General features: G+C 34.7%; 3 protein-coding genes and 1 long non-coding RNA gene across 5 annotated transcripts; 1 reads left to right on the forward strand and 3 right to left on the reverse strand.

Annotated features, from left to right (window-relative positions):
* Nucleotides 1–3,344: 3,344 nt before the first annotated feature.
* Nucleotides 3,345–3,816, forward strand: LOC111695905 (uncharacterized). Its single transcript, XR_002763965.1, has 2 exons — nucleotides 3,345–3,434; nucleotides 3,548–3,816. It is a non-coding gene; the product is annotated as an uncharacterized LOC111695905 (long non-coding RNA).
* A 265-nt stretch (nucleotides 3,817–4,081) lies between these two features.
* LOC111695902 (zinc finger protein 729) lies at nucleotides 4,082–13,312 on the reverse strand. Its single transcript, XM_023465369.1, has 15 exons — nucleotides 13,131–13,312; nucleotides 12,277–12,333; nucleotides 11,797–11,945; nucleotides 11,494–11,563; nucleotides 10,890–10,961; nucleotides 10,550–10,645; nucleotides 9,362–9,515; nucleotides 9,128–9,198; nucleotides 8,577–8,666; nucleotides 8,232–8,318; nucleotides 7,629–7,781; nucleotides 6,227–6,351; nucleotides 4,533–5,313; nucleotides 4,273–4,341; nucleotides 4,082–4,189 (listed from the first exon to the last, which is right to left on the reverse strand). Exons 1-15 carry the CDS (start codon nucleotides 13,275–13,277, stop codon nucleotides 4,160–4,162), a joined length of 2,151 nt encoding a protein of 716 aa, XP_023321137.1. The 5' UTR covers nucleotides 13,278–13,312; the 3' UTR covers nucleotides 4,082–4,159.
* LOC111695903 (WD repeat-containing protein 89) lies at nucleotides 13,298–21,288 on the reverse strand. Of its 2 annotated transcripts, XM_023465370.1 has the most exons (11): nucleotides 21,204–21,288; nucleotides 20,692–20,935; nucleotides 20,133–20,198; nucleotides 19,790–19,820; nucleotides 19,372–19,482; nucleotides 17,440–17,537; nucleotides 16,205–16,286; nucleotides 15,393–15,475; nucleotides 14,844–14,924; nucleotides 14,168–14,423; nucleotides 13,298–13,416 (listed from the first exon to the last, which is right to left on the reverse strand). In XM_023465370.1, the coding sequence occupies exons 1-11, from the start codon at nucleotides 21,226–21,228 to the stop codon at nucleotides 13,309–13,311; spliced, it is 1,185 nt and encodes a 394-aa protein (XP_023321138.1). In that variant the 5' UTR covers nucleotides 21,229–21,288; the 3' UTR covers nucleotides 13,298–13,308. The 2 variants fall into 2 exon arrangements, with proteins under 2 accessions (XP_023321138.1, XP_023321139.1); XM_023465371.1 differs by lacking the exon at nucleotides 21,204–21,288 and having other exon boundaries at nucleotides 19,786–19,820; nucleotides 20,692–20,817.
* LOC111695901 (ribosome biogenesis protein BOP1 homolog) lies at nucleotides 21,228–26,188 on the reverse strand. The gene is made up of 9 exons (XM_023465368.1): nucleotides 26,051–26,188; nucleotides 25,364–25,705; nucleotides 24,245–24,433; nucleotides 23,347–23,857; nucleotides 23,052–23,198; nucleotides 22,659–22,742; nucleotides 22,272–22,391; nucleotides 21,769–22,176; nucleotides 21,228–21,663 (listed from the first exon to the last, which is right to left on the reverse strand). The coding sequence occupies exons 1-9, from the start codon at nucleotides 26,170–26,172 to the stop codon at nucleotides 21,253–21,255; spliced, it is 2,334 nt and encodes a 777-aa protein (XP_023321136.1). The 5' UTR covers nucleotides 26,173–26,188; the 3' UTR covers nucleotides 21,228–21,252.
* Between the last annotated feature and the right edge of the window lie 1,224 nt (nucleotides 26,189–27,412).

Raw genomic sequence — 27,412 nt, forward strand, 5'->3', positions numbered from 1 at the left:
TGGGCTAATCCTTTCGTTAAGCCAAGAGAGCAAGATAGTTGTGAAGAATGGATAGTGACCCAAGTTGAAACCAATCTAATCGATGAAATATTTTTCGCTGGGAGATCACTTTTGTGATATTTTCAGCGAGTCAATATATCTTTTTTGTTTCTGCTGATAGTGCATTAAGTTTAACCAGGGATCTAGACGCCCCTGCACCTTCACCAGGGATCTCGGCGCCCCTGACACATCACATTAAAGAAATATGTTTGTCATACATATTCTTAAAACTAATCAATGAGGTGGCATTTTTTAATGTCTACTGGCAAACTGTTAATTCCATCTTTTAATAACCCACAAGCTGATTAAGTTTCTCCTGATATCTAGATTGCACAATTTTGAGTTGAGGTTCATATTGTATGTCGAAAATCTTGTTTCTCGTTGAGCTGTGTCTACAGACCTAGAAAACCATGTACCTTCTTTTACATTATCATGTTTATGCAGAATCTTCCAAGTCTGGATTAAATCCCTTCTTATTCTTCTTTCTTCTAAGGTGGTCAAGTTGACATCCTTTAGTTGATCAAGGTTTAAGGTACTATGGAGGCCTGAACACTCTCAAGCAGTTCAATATCTGATTTAAGCCAAGGTGACAAAGTCTGAACACATACTCTAGAAATTGCGGGATTACCCAATGAGAATTCAATGAGAATTCAAGACGACTTTATGGAATTTATTCACACTTATTTTCTCACAGTAATGGTTCCACGTAGCCTTCTTGCCCAAAAAATTCGTCCACATCAAAAAGTTTTAATTTAAAATGGAAGACCTAGTTCAACCTTCAGGTCGCCAATAAAGTCTCATCTTTGGTGGGTAACCCTGCCGTAATGTTCTATAATCTTGCCAATTTCCTAAGTATTTCGGCCGGGTTGAGTATGAAGAGTAATAACTCTTCAACGAAATGAGGTATCGACGAATTTTAAAAACTCTGAGGTAGCTCTTGACCTTGGCTCTCTTCGTGCAAAATTCGTGAAACTTTTTATCGAAATACTGGTGTAAAGGAAAACTGAATTTTTTTTTCTGCAATACATGTTGCGGATATTTTGTTTTATTGCATAACGATCATATTTTTACAGATTGTAAAAATTCCAAAAAATACAGAGAAATAGCTGTTAGAAAATTGTCAGAATAAATCGGGAAACCTTGTATGTTAGTTTTAATAGATATGGGGTAAAGAATTAGAACTTTGATTTGATTAGAACTTTTTGATCTTTTGGCCAAAATCAATGTTTATTTATTGATAAAAAAGGGTTGTTTATGTCCAATTTTTTTAAAGGTTTAAATACCCCTCCTTAAATAAGCCGCCCCCTCCCCCTCCCCCCGATTTACGCAAAAGTTCGCTAATTATAGCGACCCCCACCATCACCTTTATACACATACATCTTAAAAGTTTGTTTTTAACCTTTGTGACAGAAACAATCTCAAGGAATAATAATTGTCCTAAAACATTTTTTTTTTCAAAAGTGAATATTTGCAAATTATTTTTTTTCCATATCTGAGTTAGTTTCCCTTGTGTCAATTTGACAGCCCAAATTTTTATTTTGAATAATCTTTTTTGTTTCTTTATTTTCTTGTGATTTTTAACAAATTTTTTTTTTTTTTTTTATACCGATTTTGATGGTTATTATATTTTAATAACTGACGAGGGTCAACCCAGACCAAAATATATTTTCAATAAATGTGGAACTAACATTTACTTTTTACTCTCCAGAGGTTTGGTCCATCACCATCACCGAATTTTAAAGTGATAACAAATTCGGACTAGTTAATAATTTGCCAACAAAATAGCTAACTTTATTTCCAAGTGATATTACAATTTATCAATTATGTAGTGGGATGTAGTATATGTGCAATTCAGATAATTCTACAATTACAAATTAATTTTATCACAAGCCAAGGTTTAAGAAAATAAATACAATCATACAATAAAAACTTACGAATAATTTTGATTATGTAAAACTAGACTGAATTATAAAATAACAATAAAAATGAATTTTCTTACAACGAGAAATGAAAATTGAATTTGAAGAGTAAAGTTAATTATGGCTAATTAACTTTGCAGCAAGGACGTATAGAAGATTTAATTATTTAATTTAGGAAGCCAAAATTTCCGTGATTGTTTCGCAGTTATATAATAAGGGTGGCTCTTTATTTTTCATGAACATAATAGAATTCGGGTTAATTCCAGTTCTAATTACAATATTTGATAGTGTGTAAGATCTGTGGATCTTTATAAACTAATGCGTGTTCAGGGTGTTCAAAGTCAAGAAGTTCTCCAGCTCGTCCTACGGAGAACCCCTATCTTCAATCAACTAATCCTACAAATCTCTACAAATACATTGAATCTACCATTATTTATCTTACCATTCAAACTACCAATCTAAGATTTTTATATAAACCTTTTCTAAAGCCTATTTTATATTCTTGAAATTGAGTCTAATTTTCTATTATCGTACATGTCTTAAAACAGAACTGTCAATAAGTTTTATAAATGCTTAAAAGTCTAGCCACTTTAGTTTTAATAATTGGTCTTGTCTTTTAAACCAAGATGGGTTAGTTGTACCCCTCCCACTTGGTTTCGTTCTCTTTCTCCAGGTTTATAAATCATCCGTGATTTAAATATTCACATGGAAACTTTTACTCCATATTGTTTGATTCTTTTCTAACGGATGGTTTATATAATATATATAGATTTGTTGTGATAATTGTAATTCCTCCCTCAAAAGTTCCGTGCATGCCTCCAGGCACTGAACCAGGTGATTAATTATGAACATTAAAAGTTGAGCTTACAAATTATCCTGAATTCTCACAACCACTTCAACAACTCTTATGCTAGGCTGGCTCTGAGTCCCGTTGATATGTAACCTGACTTACTCCGCTGACTCGCGGATAAGTTCCACCTTCAACATGCAGATGTCTCCCCTGTGTGTTTGATTCCTGAGATGGTTCAGTTCTCTTCCTGAGATGGTTCAGTTCTCTTCCTGAGATGGTTCAGTTCTCTCCGCTGGCTCGCGGAGCTAAACCTATCTGCATCCTTGGTCCCTGGGATGCAGATGCTCTACTCTCCTCTCACCTACTAATCTTGACCCCCTGTGCCTTGGGTGGGTCATGAATTCTCTACGTATACAAGACTCCAGTCTCAACAGAGTCCGAGAGTTCCTGTGTCTTTGGATCTCTACGTATACAAGACTCCAGTCTCAACGGAGTCCGAGTGTTCCTGTGTCTTTGGGACGCTTGCTGAATTCTCTACGCTTCCTCTGGTAGTATCCTAGAGACGTCTTCATCTCTAGGTACCAGACCTCCTACAACCATGGCTTGGTTGTTTCCTGTTCTACGGTATCTCCGATGGAATGATTTACTCTGTTTCCCTGATCTAAGCTCCTCTAGATCAAATACAGGTACTAGTCTCAATCACACTTCTTGTGATCTCTGTGAGAAAGTTAAAACTTGAGAAGGATATTTGAAGATACACATAAAGATCTCAACTCAACTCTATAAAGCTCATATTTAGTTCTTGTACCCGAGACTGTGGTGCATTCTAAACACTATAGGCTACAAACCTCCGGACAAATCAACATTGTAAGTGAATTTTTCTATTTATTTAAAATTAAACATTTGTTATATAAAATTGAATGTTTTACCTGGAGAAAGTTTTATTTTTAAAGGCTAGAATTCTATTTTATCGTAAAATTAATTAACCCTGGACTGATTTATTGTGTTTTCAGTTCACGGTTGAGTCCTGTATAAACTGCCTACCTGAAATATATACATAAGATTTAACAGGGCAAATAGAGGTGAGCCGAAGAGAAAGAGTTCATGCTCGCTCTTATGTTTGTAGTTATTACCTGGTCTCCTATAGGTAAAAATGAGCACATAGTGGTACAACCTTTAAAATTACTATAATTAATTTCTTAAAACATAGTTTACCAAATCAACTTACAGTGCATACAGTTCACCGTCTGTAAATTGTAATTAAATAAAGAGTGCTTCGTAATTACACTACTATACACACACAGAACAACCACCTTAATTAAAAATGCCCAAAACAGTTTTTTTCCTTGAGGTATTTTATTTAACTTAATTAAGTAATTATTTATTTCGTATCTCCTTTCATCGATATCTCTTAGACCTCATCTTTCAATTTCATCATCCCCTAAATAATTTTTCTTTTGAGATCGAAGTAAAAATATAAGTTTTAAAAATGATTTTTTTACAATAATTTGAATTGTAATTTACCTGATGATATATCTCGACGTGTCTTGTCAGCTTTGACTCAGTCACAAATCTTTTTAAGCAAATAGTACACTGAAAATAAAATAACCGTTAGAAATTAAAAAAAAGGAATTAAAAAAATCTATTCACGTTTCAATTTCAATGTTAAATCAAAAGTCTCCCCTTCAAGATCCAATTAACTGCATTTTCTTAATTAAAACGTATGATTAATTATTGGTTAGGTAATCAAAATGTCCTAAAAAGACCTAAAAGGTAATGTATACCTGAGATTTAGCATACGATGAGGAAGCAAAGCAGTTTTTCCGATGTCCGTTCATAAAACCTCTCACAAACTTCCCCCCGCAATCAGGGCACTTGTGCTTTTCGCCCAGGTGAACACTTTGAATGTGTAGTCTTAATCCACTGCTTGTGAAACAACGTGTATCACACTGATCACAGGGATAGTTTCTCTGTTTAAGATGAACATAGTATTGATGGTTCCGTAAATCTTGAACTTCTTTCCCACAGTCCGGACACTTATCCCGAACCTTCAGATGGACCCGTGAAATGTGATTCTTCAAATGTGCTGTTGTCTGGAACCCTTTCTTGCATTCAGGACAAGTATGTGCGCGCACTTTCTCGTGAACAAGTTTGATGTGGCTTTTGAGGCTTGCAACCTCTTTGTTGCAGAGCTCGCATTTGTAGCGTAATCCTTCGTGGACGTGAAGTTGGTGCTTTATTAGCGCGTAGCTGCTGTTAAACTTTGTTGTGCATCCTTTCACCTCGCACGCGTACTTCTTGATCATCTGGTGGACGCTCTCCACGTGCTGCTTGAGGTTGGTATACTCCTCGGAGCAGATGTCACACATCTCCTTCGATTTGGTGTGAACTCTCTTGTGTATTCTCAATTTATCTAGAGCGTGAAATCCTTTTCCACAAACATCACAAGTATGAACCTTCTCTGCTGCGTGGTAGTCTCGATGATGTTGTTCTACATTACGGATTAGTTTACCACAGATTTCACATTTAACACGGGTAGGCTTGTTGTGAAACTTACTTCTATGCCTGAAAAAAGTACAAAATTTAAATAAAAGTTCAGATATAAAATTGAACAAAAAAAATAGTTAACTATGTGCCTTAACATTGTTGTTTTAAGATTAATAATATCTGACCTGTCCTACATCCTTATGTTGTGGTTTTGAGATAAATAATCCGTGTCAAATTATCTATTTGACCTTGGTTTTGAAAGAAGAGTTTACAATTTACAATTGATTTTAGATTGATTTTAGATCTACTTTATACCTTAAACTGTGGTTTTTAGATAAAAATCAGTGTAAAATTATTAAATGTCCAACATATCTAGAGAGTTCTTGCTTCGAAAGAAGAGTTTACATCCTTATGATGTGGGTTTTAGATAAATAATTTGTGTAAAACTATCAAATGTCCGACCTATCTAGAGCGTTCTGGCTTCGAAAGAAGTAATATCTATCTATATAATAAAACAAGACATTCATATTATATATATGTTGCCTGTAGCTGGCCAAACGGCTGGACCGAATGGGCTGAAATTTTTTGTTGACAATCATGGGTTGTCGGGGGGTGTCTTTAGCAAATAAAAATGGTAAATTTTAAATTTCATTTTCAAATAATAATAAAAAATGTTTCCACGGGCAACGCCGAGCTCTTCAGCTAGTATATATAAGGTTGTGATCTCTCTTTAAGTCTGTTTCTTTGTTCGATCATAACTCAGAAACCCCTTGACCGATTTGTCTAAAATTTTAATGGAGAACTTGTGAGAACCACGGAATGTTCTCAGCTTGGTTTGAAGATTCTTAGTTGAGTGGATTCACTTTTTTAGGGAAAATTGCTAATATCGTACTTTTTGACAAAGCGCGGGTATACGGTGGGACTAACTATGACTAGCCTGGGCAACGCTGGGTTTCAAGCTAGTAGTATATATAGTAATATAGTATCTAACCTATTTAGTGCGTTTTTGCTTTGAAAGAAGAGTTTACATCCTTCCTCCTCACACATCTGTCCTAAGCTAACTCCATAGACAGGTAACAGCTCACGGTCACTCCACTCACACTCTTCATGGAAACTCTGAAAAAACATCCATAAAAAATCAATCAATCAATCGATTAACAATCCCAGAAGGTAGTTATCCGTCGTAAAAGCTTCATATACACTTGTCATAAAACAAATTTAATATATTAAGTTGTAATCTCTGTTTGTTTGATCATAACTCAGGAACCCCTGGACCGATTTGCCTCAAACTTTGATTGGGAAACTCAGTAGAGCCACGGGATTGTTATTAGCTTTGAGATTCTAAGCTGAGTACTTTTATCGTGAAAAATAGCTAAACTTGTGACTTACGACCAAGTGCTAGTAATTAGCGGGAGCAAAGACTCTCTATATAAAGCTGAGGCAGTAAAAAATTATCTGATTATTGTGTACGCTCTGTATTTGACGTCATTGGTTATTTTGGTAGCTTGAGCGTCTAATCTCTAACAATCAACATGAAAACCGCAGTTATTTAACACAATAGTAAATGTTTTGTGCTAAAAGTGAACGCAAATTGATAATATTAAATTGTATTTCAAAAGTCATTTAATCACTTGTTGGATAAAATGATCTTTTTTTGAAATAATCCTGATTTGTTTATAAGTTACGCATCTCTTTTGTATGAAAAATAGTCGATAATCGTTAATAAAAATATTCAGATGTAGACAAGTATGTTTTTTTTTCAAGTGGTACGGAGTGACATCTTAGGCAGTGAAAGGGGCAGCACACTAAATATAAAACATTAAAAAATGTGAGCTAATGTCGTCATTTGCTTTATAATAAGCAAAGAAATAATTTTGCATAAATGTATGCATATCCAACCCATTAACTCGTCATTTGATTTGTTGGGATTTGGGTTCAAAAGTATGAATCATTAACTGAAATAAAACTTCCAAGCAAGTAAAAACGTCTTAATTCATTAGAGAAGACGCCATTTGATTACAATCTTTTTTAGACCAAACAAAATGCGTAGAATTTGCGTAGATTTTCCGATGCCTCATCTTTATATAGAGTCTTCGGGCGGGAGTAATTATTAGTAACGCTGGGTTCCCCACCTAGTATTTAATAAATCAAAAACATAAAGGAAGATTAACTTATTATAACTCTTTTTAAAGTCTTGATATTAGTTAAAACCATTGTTAGTTAATCAACCAAGCTTTTAAATCTTTAATTCATAAAATGATTTAGTTTTTATTTCCCTAGATACTATACTGTGTAGTTAGTCATTAAGTCCTAATCAGAAATTGAACTCAGATCAAGTTCGGATATTCCAGATTATCAAAACTGAACGCAGCTCATGTTCTTGTTGAAGTTACCTTTACGTGGACTGAGAGTTGAAAGACAGGTTTATTACATTGTTGACACCACTCCAGGTTTTCCATGAGAACTGAGTGAGCCTCGTGGAAATGTTTAAACATTTCTTCACGCCGAGAAAGCATTTCACAACAGCCTTCCAGGTCACAAGAGATCTTAACAAAAATAAAAGAATTTTTTTTTAAAGCTACTATAGTATAGTTAGTTGGTTATCGGATAATGTTTAGAAATATGATCATTATTCATTGAAACATCATTCCGTTTCCGCAATATACACGCCTCTTATAAGAAAAGAAAGAAGGAAATCATAAAAACATGAGAAAAAATAAAATAATCACTTTTCCTGTGATCCAGGTATATCTGTTCACTGACTGGCTTAAAATAGTCTCGATTGACCTTTCTTAGCCTACTGGTCAGGACATGTAATTCACGTCTTTTGATTACCTAATACCTATCCTCTGATAGGGTCAATTACAGATAAGTATTAAAAAGTTAAGACAGCATTTTAATTTTTTTTCTGCCCCTCCTTTTAACATCAATTACATATTTATACCCCAGGTTAAAAATGACTAAAAAATATAAAATTATATTGAAAAATAACCAACCTTTTCTTTGGAGTGCTCTAATGAGTGTTCTGAAAGATAACAGGAGTAGACTGAAGATTTACATATCCCACACTCCACTTTGTGGTCCTGCAAATATCATTATTATTATTATTATCATTATCAAAGAACAGCTCGGCAGAGACCGACTTTAAAGAATCTGAGACGCGGCTCAAATATGGTTGGTTCCACTTAAAATTGTTTTCAATGTTTCAAGATTTAAGCCGGTATTCAATATAAACCGGGTTTTTTTTGCGGATTTGAGACACGGCTAAAATTTATTAAATTAGGACTCAAAGATTATATAATTTGATTTTTGATTCTATTTTACATTAAAAATACATTTACCTTTTCAAAATGCTTCTTTATGTGCTCAATAACTCCATACTCAGTTCTAAACGTTTTCCCACAAGGTCCAGTTTTGGTCTCCGTCAACATCTAAATATTCAATTCGATATTTAAAGGGATTGTTTAATTATTTTAAAATCATACTAAAGCACCAATCGGTTTAAAAAGGATTTTCATAGTAACTAATGTCTCTGAGAGAAGAAAATAGTAGATTAAAGTGAAAGTAAAAACCGACATTTACAAACTTAATCAAAAAGTGATAGTTATCGTTCTCGCTCTCAAGGACATATTTGGGTGGTAAAAAGGCTTAGAAGTATTTCTTATTAAAAAAAAAATCGGATATTAAGTAATTTGAAATTTGAAAAATTTTGGGGAAGGTAGAGTGGTTTAAAAAAGCCGATTTCGTGTACATCAGCACATAACAGGCTATATCTTTTAAACTATCATTACTAGAAAAAAAGGTACTTGTGTGGGGTGATATAAAAAATTCAGCAAGAAAGGATCTCATTCTTTTCTCACATTTTAGTTTTTATTTCTTGTTCTTTGCCTACCTTGCATGAGAACTGGAGACCAGTGTGCACAGAATTAATATGGAAACTAAGAGACCGGTCGTAATTAAACCCTAAAAAGTTATAGTTTAAATACGCACCATTCCAAACATCCAAAAATGCAAGTAAATACTTAATTTTGTTCTAAATTGAAAGAGACGATGCACCATGGACCTCATTTATAACATTAATCTGTATAATCGGTACTGTACATGAATATGATTCTATTGTACTAACCTGCTTGACAGAATTTACAGTAGTGTGAAAATATGCCATGATGATCCTTCCTGACGTGTCTTCCCATCTCATCCGGAGCTAATTGTTTATCACAGAACTCGCACTTCACTTTGTAGTTCAGATGTTTACGTAGGTAATGCCGGTCCATGTCCGCCTGATAAATTATACAGGGTTACCCACAAAGGATGAGATTTCAAAGACGACTCTACGCAATTTAAACTGTTCGTTTCATAATATTCAGGATTCCCTGCAATTTTGAAATTTTCTCTCACTTTTTTAAATCATTAAATATGCCATTATAAGACTAATTTTAATGCACAAGTCTTAATCATAATATTTTAAAAGTTTCACGTCGTCTTTACAGTCTCAACCTTTGTGGATTACCCTGTACATAAATACTAAAAATTACAAAATCACATTGATAAGGATCTGTCTATTTGGATTTGAATCTGAATTAAAACTTTAAAAACACAAGTTTGGATTCAAAACGGGATTCGAATTACAGTTAGTTAAAACTTTTGATTTTTTTCCCTTAACAGTGAATTTAAAAAAATGCAGCGCCACCCCATTCACACAACCTATATCTAGGTTCCGTTCATGGCTGCACTATCTCTCCTGATCCCCTCTGGAATCCTCCAGGATGGCACTGCTATATGTCTGATACTTTGTGATCTTTATTATGTCCTTGTCTATCTTTCTTTACCATGTCATATCTCTAGCAGTGTCCTTTTTCCAGATACTGATGTACCGAAGACCTTAAGGCCTTTCTGTGTTTACTTCGTATACAAGTCTGATCCTCGTCTCTTCTCGTTCTTCTCGAAACCCCAGAGGACTGATCCGGAAGCGCACCTGTTCCTGTTGCTTGTGCGGTACAAGGTGGTCCCTCTCCTTGCTCATCTCCCTGCTCCTCACCTATACGAGACCGCGCGCCCAAACGCGCTCGGACTGAACTAGGAGGACTTGCTCTAGCTGAGCAGATACCCAAGGTATGTAGGCTTACGCAGACAAAGCTTAAATAGTTGGTTCGAAATTTTGATCGAAAGTTTGAATTGGATAATTTGAGCACTGAGCAATATTTTCAAAAAACTATTTATTTTTATTTCATTAAACATCAGCAATTATATTTTTTGATCATCAAAATCAAATTATAATGACAAAAAGTCCAAACAAAATTTATTATAAAATCACCTTGCAGGTGTAGGACTTCCCACATCCGGCCGAGCAATCTATTCTAGGTTTTACTTTTCCATGCATCTTCCGAATATGCTGTTCCAGATACGGAGCCTGGAACCAACACAAAACCTTCATGCTAATTTCTTGCGCACATAGGAAAATATCGGGATTAGAGTAAAAAAAAGAAAAAAAAATACTTAGCTCTTGTATTCCCTATCATGCCATTCTGCCAGTTTAAAATCTAATTTGAAGTATTGCGAATTATTAAAAATAAAAAAACATAAAATTTCTAGGTCAATGTTGTGTATGTGAATAAATTGCGGTAAAATTGAACGACCACATGAAGATTTGTTTCCTTGACTGAAGAACCGCAGTGTGGGCAATCCTTCCTAAGTTTCATGTGAACTCCGTTTATATGAGCCTGAAGCTGAACAAACAAATAAAATGATAAGTTCTTAAACACATTAAAGGGACTGCACACTTAATTTCAATTGACTCTCCATTTATAGAGTGGTATGTTAGATTTATAACGATACGCTGATATCTCTCTTTTTATATCTTAAAATGGATTATTTTCAACTGCGGGTTCTAAGAGACTTGCAAAATAGAAATAAATAAATTTAGTTTTGAAGAGAGAAATATGATAATATCTTTATCATTATTGCTAAAACTAAAGGTGAAGAATACTATTGTGACTCGGACGTAAAACTTGATAAAAGGACTGTTTACAGTATCAAACAATTTGAAGAACGCTGAACAAGACTAAATAAGTTAATGCGACGTCATCAAAAACTGACATTATAAATTATTTCAATAGGCTTGTTAAAATATGAACCATGCTTTCGTTTAAGGAGAAAAAAATCCAGGAACAATCGGATATGTTACAATAAAGAAAAGGAAAATTGTTTCATAACAAAAAATGGTGAAATAAAAATATTTATAAATGTAACAGTTCTTACCCTAGCTTGGCTTATAAAGAGTTGAGAGCATTGGTTACAGGAGAAGTTCTTAATCTTGTTGTGAACATTCCTGAAGTACAATAATCAAACACGTGGCACAAACCAATATTAAGAATTCAATCACGGAGTACAGGTTCGGGGTTAAAATGCCTTTGGCTTTAGTTTCAAAAAAAACCCTCTCTTAATTTCATAGAAATGCTTAAATCTGAATTCCATGTTCAAATAAATGAGTTTAAAAGTGAAATGTATGATAGCATTTTAAATTCTATTTATCATATCTCTGTGAGTTGAAAAAGTAAATACCTCATATGGTTCTGAATGTCTACAACTGTTTTCCCACACCCATCTATTGGACAGGGGGTTCTTATTCCAACCCAGGGTTTCCCCTTGTGGTTCACTTTAATATGGGAGACAAGGTCCTTCACATCATCAGCAGAACAGTACGGACAACTCTAGAATAGATCAGTCCTTACAATCAATAGGCATCCAGATCCAGATCCAGATCCAGATCCAGATCCAGTGGGTGTTTGCTTTCATCACAAAGTTTCAGCTAGGGGTTTCAAGTCCGTCACGGACGATAAAGTTTTGAGCCTTGAACCATATTAAAGCACCTTTCAATATCAATTATTCGTTCAACGTGGTTTATGATCATTACAATTAAATACAATAAAATTCAATCTAAATTCTTATTATTTTGAGAAAAAGCAGGGGGACAATGTCTTGAATAAATGAATGGGGGGGTATGAAAGGAGGGGGTGACAGTGACAGATTGATATTATTTACCCGGTAATAGCAATTTACTCCGTTGATTACTTCTTTTCTCATAACACTCGTCAAACCCTAGGAAAAAATTAGACTCTCATATTTAAATAAAAAAAATAATTCGCTTCAACATTTTTTACACAAAAAATTACGTGGAGCCTAACATATTTTCATGTGCGTTAGGAAAAAAAATTTGCCTTGGTTTTATACCATGTAATACAAAGGTTTTTGATTTCATTTCTTCAAAGGTCCCTTGCTTAAGATATAAAAGGAAAACCGGATAAAAAAATTAAAAATGCCAAGAACATTATGGACTTTTTTTGGTCCCCTTTAGTCCTTAGGTCACTGATCCTGTAACATGTCTGTATCGTTATCCTTTACCAAACATCCCTGTGATCAATGGTTAAAAACGCAGTCGTAAGAGCATATTTTAAAGATTCATTAAGAAATTAACAGAACCTACAATTTCCACCTAAATTCCAACAAAAATTCTTAAAGTTTAAAAATGAGAACACCAATTATGCCTAACATTTTAAGGCCTCAAAAACAAAAGAATCGAAGAATTTACAGAATGTCAAAGACAAAAATCGAAGAATTTACAGACTGTCAAAAACAAAAGAAGCAAAGAATTTACAGATTGTCAAAAACAAAAGAATCGAAGAATTTACAGACTGTCAAAAACAAAAGAATCGAAGAATTTACAGACTGTCAAAAACAAAAGAAGCGAAGAATTTACAGATTGTTAAAAACAAAAGAATCGAAGAATTTACAGACTGTCAAAAACAAAAGAATCGAAGAATTCGCAGAATGTCAAAAACAAAAGAATCGAAAAATTTACAGATTGTCAAATACCACCATGAGGGTCTGATACTTACGTTAGTTTCTTCCATATATTGCTCAATCTTAGCCATGGTCTCTTCCTCTTCCTCCACTTCTACTTTTTCCTCCTGTATTTCAACTTTAGGTTCCTTCTTAGTCGTCTTCTTCCCGCGCTTCGGGGTAGACATCTTTTTATGCGGCATTTTTTATTTCTGAAGAAATACTTTGAAAAAATTAATAAGGATTATCACGTTTAGAAATTTTATTTTTAATCTTAAAAGTTTCTGTTATTTGTTGAACTGCAGGTTGATCTCCTGTTCTCCAGACTGCAACTACACCGCCCTGGATCAAGGTTCAGTCTTAAACCATCAACTTATTCAATTGAAATGATTAACTGAAAGAGTTTGTAAGCGTAATTTTAAGTGACCTCCACGCAAAGATTGCAGTACCCGTCTGATCAAAAATGAATTAGATTTGAAACCAAACAATAACATTGGTATACCGGCCTCCGCGCTCGAGAATAGAAAACACAAGCGAAGTGTGCAAACTTTATAGAAATTCAGGGGAAAATAGTATTCCAATTGGAGATTTAAACTTTCCGACGATCAATTAGGATGAATTTACATCGGACAGAAATTGTGAAAATTTTCTAGTGTACCTTGGACAATAATTTCCAACAATCAGTGACTTCTCCGACACGTGTACGCGGGAATGTACTGGATTTAATATTTACAAATCGTCTAGAAAACATAATAAATGTAGAATCTCTTGGTAACCTGTCGAACAGCAACCATTCAATTTTATCTATCGCCGTGATATTTAAATCGATATTTAAAATGAGAAACTAAAGATAATGGAATCAGGATCAGTGTTTAGGACGCTAAAACTCGAGATGTATGGACTGGTGCCAATACTGTTTCCAGATATCTGCACTATGGACCAAGAGGCCCTCTTTTAAATGTCCCATCTCTCTTTGGACATTTTTTCGTCCACTTGCAATAGAAAATACCAATTTCCAGACATCAAATTAACTTAACTTTTAGGCAATACATGTCAAAATACGAATTTGTTTCAGTTTCGGACTGATCCTTTCCTCTGATCCCGTGATAAACCCTGAGTAGGATGGAAGCTGAGCACTGCACCGAACTATCCCTCCTCCAACCTTTCCATCCTTCAGATCTCCACACGGTTTCAGCTTCTTATTCTTGAGGGTAGTGAGACGGAGACAAGGGTCTAGGGAGTACCTGGAGCCGGCTAGGACGAGGAAACCTTGCTCCTCCTGATCATGCATCCCGACAATATAGGAGTGCTCAGGAACAGTTCTTCGGATACTATGACACACATCACTCCTGTAGAATAGAAAGTATGGACTAAAATGTTAAAAAACGTCTTAGAATTCTTTTTTGGTGAAGTAAATAATGAAAAAACAACTGTGAAATAAAGAAATAGACAACTGTTCCATTTTGAAAAAGCAAATTTTAATAAAAATGGAATATAGATATTTAGTAGTAATCTATGGTTGATTATGTCTCATAAACCCCTGACCGATTTGTCTCAAATTTTGATTGGGGGAACTCGGGAGAATCACGGGAATGTTCTTAGCTTGAAATTCTAAGTTGAGTGGGTCGACTTGTATAGGAAAAACTCCAGGAAAAGCTGAGTTCCTAAGCTATTAAATATTATTTATGTTCATTATTAAGAGAAAAAAGTATACTATTAAAAACATGGATTCCTGGGATAGGGTGAAATTATCTAAGAACATTAAGTACCTTGCAATAGTTTGATATGGTTGATAATCATCAGTATCCCAGAGTTGTATACTCTCAGTATGCGTAGCTATCCCTAGATACCTAGATACGCAAATTTAAAATACTCTAAAGCGTCATCAATGCTTAGTAAGAATCAACTAAGAATGGAATAGTAGAAAAGATAAAAGTTTGAGGCACGAAATATTTATAAAAAAAACTTAAATTAAAATCAATAAAATTGAATTAACAACAAAAAATAAAGCTGAAGCCACAAAGTGAACATTGGAACTGAACAAAATAATTGTAAAATTTTTGAAAATGCATTTGAATATAATCTATTAAAGGAGTTAAAGCGGATTCGATAGCAAAGATCCAAGCTCGGTTTGAATGAATAGCAAGAAAAAGATGAACAAGGTACTGGTAGATGGTTCAGCTACTTCTTATATGTAGCTAAAAGTAGTTCAACTTTTCCTAACCAAGTTAAACCATCTCTTACAAAAACTAAAAATAATAACAAAGATAGTATATACTGCAAGCTGGAGTCATAGTTAACAAGGATAATGATCTAACCTGAGATTATTTTTTTTACTAAACCAGTGTAAACTAGATACACTATCCTCTGTATTATGGCAGGTTAGTAGAGCATCATCTTCCTAAATACATATTTCAATTTTTTTTTGAGCTGATTTGGGGGAAAAAGATATTTTTTACAGTTTCGATACATTTCCATAACACAATGTAGTTTCCCTCACCCAGCAATTTGAAATTTAAAATGTAAAACCTTATTTTTGACATATTTTTTGAAAAAGTATAATCATTTGTGAGGACAGGGTATTTATTAACTACATATTCGGTGGATTATTTGCTTAAATATGGTTCTTCATGTTCATGGAGAAACTTCCAAACAAATTAACACTTTCCTATATCGCAAACTTTCTAATCCCTATCTTTTTAACCTAATGGTGTAAACCTTTGACTAGTAACTTTAGTACAATTAGTGTATTAAATATAAAAAGTCTGTCTGGAAGAAAATAGCGGGATTTGAGGCAAGTGTTCGATTTCTTTGTCACTGTCAGATATTTGACGCTCATAAAAAAATCTTAATTTTTAACTAAAACCTTCTTGAATAATCATTTTCCCAAAGTAAATAATTTCAATAGATTCTATCTATTCCTTTCCTTTCCTTTTATTTCTAATTTTTATAGTGTTTTAGAATTGGGGAAAATATTCCAACAACCTCTATTTTTGGAGGTTTTCAAATATTTTCTCCTTGAACAATTAATTTTGTATGTTTTTGTTATTTTTCATAAATAAATGATTACTTACTTATACTTACTACCAAGATTTGATGTCAAATTAGAATATTTAGTTCACTGAGTTACCTTTCCCTCGTTGAGATCAAAAACATTTACAAGACCATCTGTTGAACCACTCGCCATACTGTCATTCTTCTCAGGGTGAAATCTAAACTAACATTTAGTAATACGTTCTTCTAATTTGTGTTCAGTTATAATTATTTTTTCAATTTTCCCCCCCTTAATGTTAGAATTACAACAGAACTTATCTTTTTATTATGTGGCATTCGGTCTAGCCGTTTGGCCAGCTGTAGCTGACATATATATAATATATAACTATGAAGCAATAATCAGAACAGCTTCTCAATTGTTCATATTTATTAATACTAATTGTTTCGGATTGCTCCTCTTCAGCTAATAAACATGGTCAGTTTTTTCTTTACTTAAAAAGTTTTTTTAGAGTTTATAAGTTTGATACAAACCTAATAATACTTATATTTTCGTAAATTTCATACAAAGTAATTTTTATATGTCTTTAGGTTTTCATAATACGTATTTGTACATTGCTCCTCTTCAGTTAATAAACATGGATAACTGATGTTTTACAGTTCAATGATTATGATTTTATAAATTTTTTAACCTATAATTTTTTAAATCTATATATAAATTTGGCTTGTCTGTCTGTTTGTTTGTCGGTCTGTCCAATAAACGTCAAAACGGCTGAACCGATCGGGCCCAATTTTTTTGTGGGACCTCACGTAACCACAGGGAAGGTTTATGAATGATCAAAATTTCAAATATTTGTCTCCATCAAAATTCGATCTTCATTAAATTTTTGAAAATTTTGAAAATCCACGAAAAATTTTGTGAAAATCGCGAATTATTTTTGTTTTGTTTTACGATGTACACAAAGAGAACATGTTCACAATTAATTTAGAAGATGGGCGCGAAGCGCCCTCTAANTCATGTTTAATGTGTATATGCTAGTTACATGCCCAATCCACAACCGTTCCCTACACACCGTTCATGTTTAATGTGTATATACTAGTTACATGCCTGATCCACAACCGTTCCCTACAAACCCTTGTCGATTCAAGGATGAATGCAGTATCCTTATTTTTACAGCGGAAAAAAATTAATATTTTTAATCGTGAATTCTCTATAAAAGTGACTTACGGATTTATGCTACACAGCCAATACATGCAACCATGATAATTTAACACTGTTCCAAGAGGCTGAATGGTATCGTTGTAAATCGTGCATGGAGGGTCAGTTAAAATGAGGTCACTAAGAGAATTCTTTTATTTTTTAAATTAGCTTACTTAATACACGTAATATCGTCTTCATGTGACTCCCAGTATCCTCCCATCAGAGGTCCTGCTCTCATATCCCAGAATAATAGATAAGCGTCCTGTCCAACCTAAACACGGCTTATTTACTCAATATGCGCCCTGTCCACCCTAAACACGATATATCTACTCAATATGCGTACTGTCCAACCTAAACACGGTTTATCTACTCAATATGCGTCCTGTCCAACCTAAACACGGTTTATCTACTAAATATGCGTCCTGTCCAACCTGAACACGGTTTATGTACTCAATATGTGTCCTGTCCAACCTAAACAAGGTTTATTTACTCAATATGCGTCCTGTCCACCCTAAACACGGTTTATCTACTCAATATGCGTCCTGTCCAACCTAAACACGGTTTATCTACTAAATATGCGTCCTGTCCAACCTAAACACGGTTTATCTACTCAATATGCGTCCTGTCCAACCTAAATACGGTTTATTTACTCAATATGTGTCCTGTCCAACCTAAACACGGTTTATTTACTCAATATGCGTCCTGTTGTCCAACATAAAACGGTGTTTTCTACTCAATATGCGTCCTGTCCAATCTAAAAACGGTTATTTACTCAATATGCGTCCTGTTGTCCAATCTAAAAACGGTTTATATACTCAATATGCGTCCTGTCCAACCTAAACACGGTTTATATACTCAATATGCGTCCTGTCCAACTTAAATACGGTTTATTGACTCAATATGCGTCCTGTCCAACCTAAACACGGTTTATATACTCAATAAGCGTCCTGTCCAACCTAAACACGGTTTATTTACTCAATATGCGTCCTGTCCAACCTAAACACGGTTTATATACTCAATAAGCGTCCTGTCCAACCTAAACACGGTTTATTTACTCAATATCCAACCTAAATACGGTTTATTTACTCAATATGTGTCCTGTCCAACCTAAACACGGTTTATTTACTCAATATGCGTCCTGTTGTCCAACATAAAAACGGTGTTATCTACTCAATATGCGTCCTGTCCAATCTAAAAACGTTTATTTACTCAATATGCGTCCAGAGTCTAAAACTAAAGAACGAACAGTTTTGACTTAAATTTTAAGTTCATGGTTAAATGCCACTTCTGACTTAATTTAAACCTAAACTTTAACCGTGAGGTTAAATATTTAACCCTGTGGTTAAATATTTAACTCGCCGAAATCGACGAGTTAAAATTTAAACACAGGGTTAAAATCTTGAAATCCTGCATTTTCCATTTGTCTATTATTCAATCATCATTCAGCTGAGAAAGTGGCATTCAACTTTACGATATTTTTAAAAGTGAAAACCTTGTTAAAGAAATTTTTCGTTTTAGATTAATTAATTTTTGCATGTAAACCCAAAATACGGTTGTAACTCGAAATATGTTTTGTTTTCGGTTACGTAATCAGCTGATTAGCGACGGTTATGTAATATTCTCCGTAAATCCTTTTCTCTGATTGGTTCAGATTTTCCCGGGAAATTCAAATTTAAAATTGAGAAAGTTTAATATTTAAGTAGCTATTCATTATTTTACAGAACTTTTAACCTCGAACTTAAAATTCGCGCATTCTTTAGTTTTAGACTCTGTTGTCCAATCTAAAAACGGTTTATATACTCAATATGCGTCCTGTCCAATCTAAAAACGGTTTATTTACTCAATATGCGTCCTGTCCAACCTAAACACGGTTTATTTAGTCAATATGGGACCTGTCCATTGTCCAATCTAAAAACGGTTAATCTACTCAATATGCATCCTGCCCAACCTAAATACGGGTTATCTACTCTACTTTTAATAAAAAAAGTATTACTGGAACACGTACTAATTTATTCATTCTTAACGATGAAGCCGAGAATCTCCTAAAATTGATTCAATTCTAGAAAAGATATACTTCTGTAAACTTTCAAAAAACCCTTAATTACCTGTTCTGTACCAGCACAGACAACCCTGGAGTCCCTGGATGTATCAAAGCAGAGGATTGGTTTCTCCGGGTTCCTGGGCGGACCTTCGTGTTTAGTGTGGTCAGATGTATCCTGATATCAACAGCTGATTATTAAACAACTAGATTTTTTTCTTCAAATATCGTTGCAATAAATGTTCTTAAATCCACGATGTTAGAAAGAAACTTTTGGATTTCTTAGAAAGCTAAAAATTTAAATCATCTAAATCATTTGCAAAACTTCATTTAAATATGACCAAAAATAAATGGCAAAAGACGCACTTTTCGCATATTAAAGTTTTATTATGTGATTGAACTTTTATCTAACATAAGGTGTGAAATTATGCGTAACAGTAAGATATTTCCGTAATGATTATTTAACAGTAGTCAGCCTAACCTGCCTTAAATTCTCTACTTGCTTTTTCTGAGCACCTGGGATGCAAATAGATGAAAACTTGTAGAACTTTTAGATAATTATTTATACATATTTTATCTTTTCTCAATTTTTATTATTAATTGTCTCACCCGAATAAATGTGATGAACAAATGTTAGTTTAGCTTTATTCTATTTCATTTATATTTCATTTTATTTTTCGTTTAGATTTTCATTAAGTTTTTTATTATGTTTCATTAATTTTTCATCATTTTTTCATTATTTTTTTCATCCCAGTTTTCATCCTATTTTTTCAACTAATTTTTTGATTCATATTTTTCATAAATTTGTCATAAGATTTTCATTTATTCCTGAGATCCCAGAGTTTAATAGTACAGTCGGAGGACGAAGTGAACAGAAGTTGAGGATCAGTTTTACTAAATATGGATTATGGAATTATGACGCCAGAATTTTTTTAATTTTTATTTTAAGAATTTGATTGATTTCAAAATATCTGTTTGTTATCAAACCTGGGACCAAATTAAAAGAATTTGTGTTAGGTCGCTTGACTTCATAGTACATTTAGTACCTACATTTAAAACATTCAATCGCCGATTCAAAGTTGATTCATGAGGATTTGAATCAGTAAATCAGCATTTGAACCGGTGGTATTTTTTTCTTCATATTTTTCTATCACCCCACCATCCTCCGTTAAATATTTATATTCACCAAACACCAAACAAGAGGGCTTGGTTAAAACAACCTTTGGTTTCCTCTCAGGAACTTCTTTTTATATGTTTTAATTTATTTTTGTATGGCATGCCGCTTGTTCGTTTTTCCTTTCCACAACATGAGTTTCCTGTCAGTGTTGAATATTTGTAGTTTTAACCAAATCAATTTCTTAATAATGGGTTTCCATGATTCTGATACCTGAATGATGTTTGTGTAATAGACTTCTCATGAGGTTCAAGTTTGCACAAGGTTGTGAGGGACTCCGTGTACACGTTCACGTGCCTGTTAGAGAAGGATGCACAGTACTTTGTGCCATCACAATTCAGGTCGACGTTCAGGACATACGCCTTGTTCAAGGACAGTGTGGAGTGCGCCAGGTAGTACGGAGAACTGAAAACCTCGTTGAAATCTCCAATAAGGTCGTCTTTGTCGAGTAGAGACTCTGCATAATATAAATTCAAATATTTCACTTTTTGTCATTTACATAATGAAAGTATCTTTTACAAGAATTTCTAACAAAATGTATATGAAGGACCATCAAAATTTACAGAACTTGTGTTAAAGGGATAAAAAAACAAATCCAAAGAAATTAGATAGAAAATAATAAATAAAAACTGTTCTTTCAAAAGATTAAAGGTTGTATTATGATGTTTTTAACACGCCCACCACTCGTTTTAAAGCTCAAAAACCATTGAAATAAATCTAAATTCCTAGATCAACGTCCTCCAACGACATTTTTTCTGAAATAATAAAAAAAATTTACGTCCACAACTTGATGTAACTGTCAGCTCCCGCAGACAGCAACCAAGGTTGGAATGGATGCCATTGCAAACTCATTACACCGAAATCGTCGTAGGTGGTGTGCCCCTGGAGCTTCTTCACGGGAACAATGAGGGGGTTCTGCAAAAGGTCGGAGTACACCATGCCGTGGCTCACCGTGATGTTCCGATCGTCTCCGGCCGAGGCGAAGAGCGGATACCGCTTGTGGTACTCGACAGTTCTAACTGCGTTTGTGTGATAGCGAAGAGTCTGGTAAGGCATACTTGACAAGTCGAGGTCGAACCATTGAACCTTCTTGTCGAAGGTTCCAAGGAGAAGATTGTCGCCACCAGGATGGATCGACATGGAAGATATCCATTTAGCACCAGACATCAATTTCTTTGACAACTCCTGAGAAAAACGATAAACTTTAAAGTTAAAAAATCTTCCTGTGATAATTTAATTTCAACAAATTGAAATAAAAATTGTGCCATACATCACAAGGATAAGTTGTACCTGTTTAACTAGATCGTAGACTCTGACGTGCTTCTGGGTCGCAACAAACAGATAGGGTCGGATAGGATGGAACAGAACACTCTGAACCTGACCCTTAGACTTGGAGAAAGGTAGCTGCGTTCTCCACTTGGACAGTTGATGTATCATCACTGATCTTTGCGCTCCTTCAGGTAGAACCGTTGCAAAATAATCTCCCTTACCGTGCCAGGTCACCTGTTTGACCGGCTTGAAATGATTTATGACAACCAGGGTTCCTGGCGGATACTCCTCTCCACCTCCCATCCATTTAACCGCCTGTGCTAGACGAACTGGGGGCACGTACCCAGTATTATCCGGTTCCTCGGAGAGAAGTTCCGTCGTTCTATCATTTACTAGTTTATCTCCAACTCCGGTGTTTATCAATAAAACCTAGAGATAGTTAGAGAGGTAAGATAAAACAGACAATGATAAGTTGAAAATAAAACAAAACATTAAAAATTCAATATAAAAAAATTGTACGGTACCTTGGTATCAACTGCAATAGCTACGAGTGTAAGTGCTGAGTTGGGACACCAAGCAACACACTTCACTACACCCCCAACCTCCCAGGTCTTCAAGCAACGCCCAGTAGACACCTCCCAAATCTGAAGAAAAAAGAGGTATACAGGGGGGATATATTTAGTTGACCAATCCCCGCTCAGTTTTTTAATTGTAATCTTTTTGAAATTAAAAATGCAAAATTGGGGAAAATAAATGATTTTCTTGTTGAAGAGTAACAAAAAGGTGGGAAGTCGAAATTCCTATTTTTTCCCTCGAATTTTATTAAAACTTCAAAATAAATCTAAGCGCAAAACAATTTAGAAAATTATAATAAAAAACTAAAAAAAACTAATAAAATACTTTTTCTTTACCTTGCAACTTCCATCGTCGCTGCCTGAGATAAAATATTGTCCCTGAGGTTCCACACTGATACTCCGAACCATGTTCTTGTGACCCTAGAGCAGAATTTTACAGTTTTAAAATTAAACCAAATATCTTGTAAAAACAGGTTCAATTAGAGCTAGGAAAATCTACCGGGGAGATCTCTGTTAACATAAGTATTTTGGTCAAGTAGAGAGAATTATTCCATTCAAATAATTTTTAATTTTCCTCAATATCACAAATATTATAACAAAATGTTATCGCTAACGATGTTTGACGGATTTCAAAACATTTACTAACATTATTTATGATGATTTATGATCAATGCTATTACTAGATCGACGATCAATGATCAATGATCATCATGTAATGGCAATATTTACCGTGTAGGTGATACTGTTCACTGTAGGGAAGGGTTGAAGATCCTGAGGTCGAGGGAGCTGAGGAACAAGATCCTCAGGTTGGATAGTTAATCGCATTCTCCGGGCTCTTGGAGCCAGATACAGATCCATACAACGATCAAATCTCTCCTACATACAGGATTGACAATATTATGGATCCAAAACCTTTGTTACAGATTGAGGTCTTCAAAAAAATGGAACAGGCTACAATGTACCAACTTTTTTTTTATCTACAGGTAAAATTAAATATTAAAATTAAAGAAAACAAATTTTTAACCTTGCAGAAATCTGTCCATGCGGGAACCTTCCTCAAAGAAGAATATTTCTGCGGGATGAACGGGAGTTTTCTCCTGAACCCGTCTTCAGTCGCCTTCTCCCACTCCTTCTTCTCCCTCTCCGTGAACAGGTATTCCGGAGGAGGGTTGTACGACTCCTCGTGTCCAGGCAACTTCATTTTCGGAGCAGGGATCGGATCAAAAATTCTGCGGATATTATCATCAACCTGATCATCAGTCTGCCACAGCATGTAGAACTTCTTGGAGTCATCCTCTTCGGGTTTAGCCTGCCGGGGCTTCATCCAACCCATCTTGATCGCGTGAACCATCTTGCTGACCTTCTTCTTCTCCCAGACAGAGGGAAGGAAGGACGCCTTAGTCTCCGGTATATCTCGGAGCGGAGTCTGCATGACGTCACTGGAGAACCACTCCGACCACTCTTCGTATAGATTATATCCTGCTTGTGGAACACGGCCGTTCTGCAGACGTTTAACCATCTCAGCATCCTTCTCACTGGAAAACAAAATATCTTGCTTTGTGATTGGTTAAAATTCATAACTTTTGAAATACAATTAAAATTGAAAATATACAATGTGCTAAAAAGACATTTGATGTGCAAGAAAAGTTTGTAAAATAGTGGAAAAGAGTATAATTAACATTAAAAAGTCAGCAGACGCAATATAATAGATATAACTATTTTCAGTTACATATATATTGTTTTATGCAAAACCTTTACAATCATGAATATTTTTTATGCAATATGCATCCAAAGAGGTTTTTTTAACACAATCTGAATCATAGTTTTGTAGAGTTCAAAATTCGAATAAGAGAAAAAAGTTAAATTTTGAGAATTTGTCAAAAAGAACGTGATTGTTTATTACAACTTGAGCTCTGACCCACCTGAGCACAACACCTTGGCCTGTCAGAGGATCGTCGACCGTAACACCGTGGTTCGGGTTCTCCATCTTGCTGAGGAACAGTTCAAGTTCATCTCCGCGTTTAGGTTTACGAATAGGTTTACCGTCAAGATCATATCCAATATGCGGATATTCATCGTACCAGTTGGTCGGGATATTTCCAATAGTGTTCCTGGAATAAAGTTAATCTTAAAAATATTTTTTTTATTCGAAAATACATTTCAGACCTGCTTTGATTTACAAACAAGGAGGAATGATTTTTGAATTTTGAATATAATAATGCTAATTATTTCGTCCTTTTTCGTATTTTCACCCAAATGTTATTTATCGAACACAAATAAACCCTAAATATTTTTATGGCAACCTGCCCTAACATAACTAAATTCTGGAGAAATGATGTTAAAAGAAAATATACACCTGTGTTTACAGATATTCCTAAGGATAATTGAATTTACCCAGGGTTGAACTGTATAGCATACATAAGCCTGTCAAAGCTGTCATTTCGCTTAGAAACAACCATTTCTTTCTGAACAACTTAATTCATAGATTCCAAATAACCTGATAGGTTTCCTGATTTTTACATCGAACAAGGATAATTTGCATTAAGACATGGCTTATAAAGCTAGTTTTGAAGATTGATAATGTTTCCAGGTGTGAATATTTTCTTCAAAAATCATCTATTTTTACGGTTTCATTAGCTAAGTTGAGGAAGGGCGGGGAAACTTTTACCCCAAAAGCATAAGAAAACATGGGGGGGTATTTCCCAAAATATATACCCCTTTTCGGTCTAAATTACCAAATGTTTCTTCAATCTCATAAATAGAAAACAACGAATAGTTTGAAATAAGGTGAACAGCATATCATCATCTGTCATATATGAATATCAAAGCACAACTTTTACGATAGATTTAGGCCTCCTATTAAAATTTTACACAATTAATGTTGAAAACATATGTTCCGTGAGTGTATAATCTAAAAAGCAGTTCGTTCCAATACCAACTATTTTTATAATTTAAAAAAGAAAAATGTTTATAAGTGTAATTTTTCTTGTTTATATAATTTTGTAAAATCCATTTCGTTACGAAAAACATGTTCTTTATACCTGACATCTTCTTCATCAGAGCTATCATACGCATATTCATCAATAGGTTGGATACCTTCCCCACCCTCTCCTTTGCTTGAACCCTCCCCACCCCCAGATACAGATTGTAAATTTAAAAGAAAATCTCGGCGGGATTTCTTTTTTTTCACTATTAGATCACTTTTATTGGCGCTTGATTCGGTATTTTTATCTTCTTTGTCACTTTCATCATCGCCATCACTTTTGTCATCGTCAACATTGTCATCATCAACCTCTTCTTCCTCCCCCTCCTCTTCACTATCTTCTTCGAGTTCAGAATATTCACTAGAATCAGAATCGTCGCTGTCCTTATCATCATCAGATCTAGAATACAAAATGTTTACCGGCGCGCTTTATTTCAAGATACCCCCCCCCCTCTCCTTTTATTACATTAAATATGCATGAAATGAATTTCTGGACCAAGCGCTGAGGCTGGGACAGGCAAAGGGGCCGGACGCTACGGCCAAACGGTAAGCTATGACCATGAGAAATGTATGAATAATAATGGGTATATTCCTATAGAACGATTTTTGGCCCCCCAAAACCCTGATAAAGCCGAAATATTTAATAATATATAAATAAAACGAAGTTACGAAAAATAACTTAAAATAACTTGTTGCATACGAAACATTTTTGTTCTCATCAAAGCAGTATAGTTCAATGGCCAACCTGTCTAAATCAAGATCTCCAAGAGCTTCATCCTCTGATTCTGCAATTTTCCCAACCTTCTCAATTTCCTCAACCTCGTTCTTCTCCTCCACCATCTTCCTCTTTCCTTTCTTACTCGACATTTTAAAAATATTCAAATCTGTAAATTTTAAATTTAGTTATTTAACAATTAGGTAATTGATAAAATTTGTTTAAGTGTTTTCAGATGTCACAATTCTCGACTGTAATGACGCGCACTCCGCACATGGAATTGTTTCCAAACTAACTTCTCGCGCTCCCAGCTGATAAAATGAAAATGTCGTCGTTGTATCAGTAGAATCAGGGGTATGTTACATCGTCTATACGCAACATCCCCCCTACTGAACTTCTGACCTACTAACTTTCCGACCTACTGCAATATCGGACCTACGCCAGTGCAGCTGTTTATTTTAGTATTATTTGAGGGATAGGTTAGGTTAAGGCAATTTCTGGGCCGAGCGCTGCGGCTAAGACAGGCTAGCTGGGCCGAGCGCTGCGGCTAGGACAGGCTAGGGGGCCGGGCGCCACGGCCACAAGTCCATATAGCAGCTGTAATACCACGTGCTAGTAGGTCGGATGTGTAGTATAGCGGATTTGGCGTAGGTCAGAAGTGGAGTATGGCGGATATGTGTAGGTCGAAAAATACACCACCAAATCAGGACCCTTGGTCGAAGTTTATTGTCTTTTTTGTCGTTACATCATAAAAGGGCCCTCCTGGGAAGTCAATGTCATATTTGTCGGGCGTGAATGCCACGCACAATCCAAACATCAAAAAAATACTAATTGGTTGAGCCAAATTTTTATTGTTTAACCTAAATTGACGTAATTTTTAAAACTTTTTATTATTTAATTTGAAATAAAAAAATTAAATATTTTGTGATAAATTCGTAAACGTCTATTTAAACTTGATGGTTAAATGATTTTACGTACGGTAACTAACTGAAGTAAACGTAACCTATAAAACAGGTTTCTATCTTTCTTTTTTACACCATAAGTTTGTTTTTACAATTTATTGACATTCCAACGATCTTATGCCTGTGTTTATAATATGATTTGTAGGCTAATGTTTTAGATTTTGATTTTCTTACGATATAAAGTACTAAGATACTAAGTACAAATTATTTTGGGTCCGTCCTAGTATATGATTTTTGGACCACCCCTGCCCCCCTCCTATCAATTTTGTACATGAGCACTTATTCTTCAGCATAAATATTATTTTTTTTAATATTATTTTAGGGTCAGGTTAGGTTAACACAATTTATTGGCCTAGTGCTGTGTCTAGGACAGGGTAGGGGGCCGAGCGCTAAGGCTAGGACAGGCTAGGGGGGCCGAGCGCTAAGGCTA

The sequence above is a fragment of the Eurytemora carolleeae genome, unplaced genomic scaffold (genome assembly GCF_000591075.1).
Source record: "Eurytemora carolleeae unplaced genomic scaffold, Eaff_2.0 scaffold142, whole genome shotgun sequence".
Taxonomy (NCBI): Eukaryota; Metazoa; Arthropoda; class Copepoda; order Calanoida; family Temoridae; genus Eurytemora; species Eurytemora carolleeae.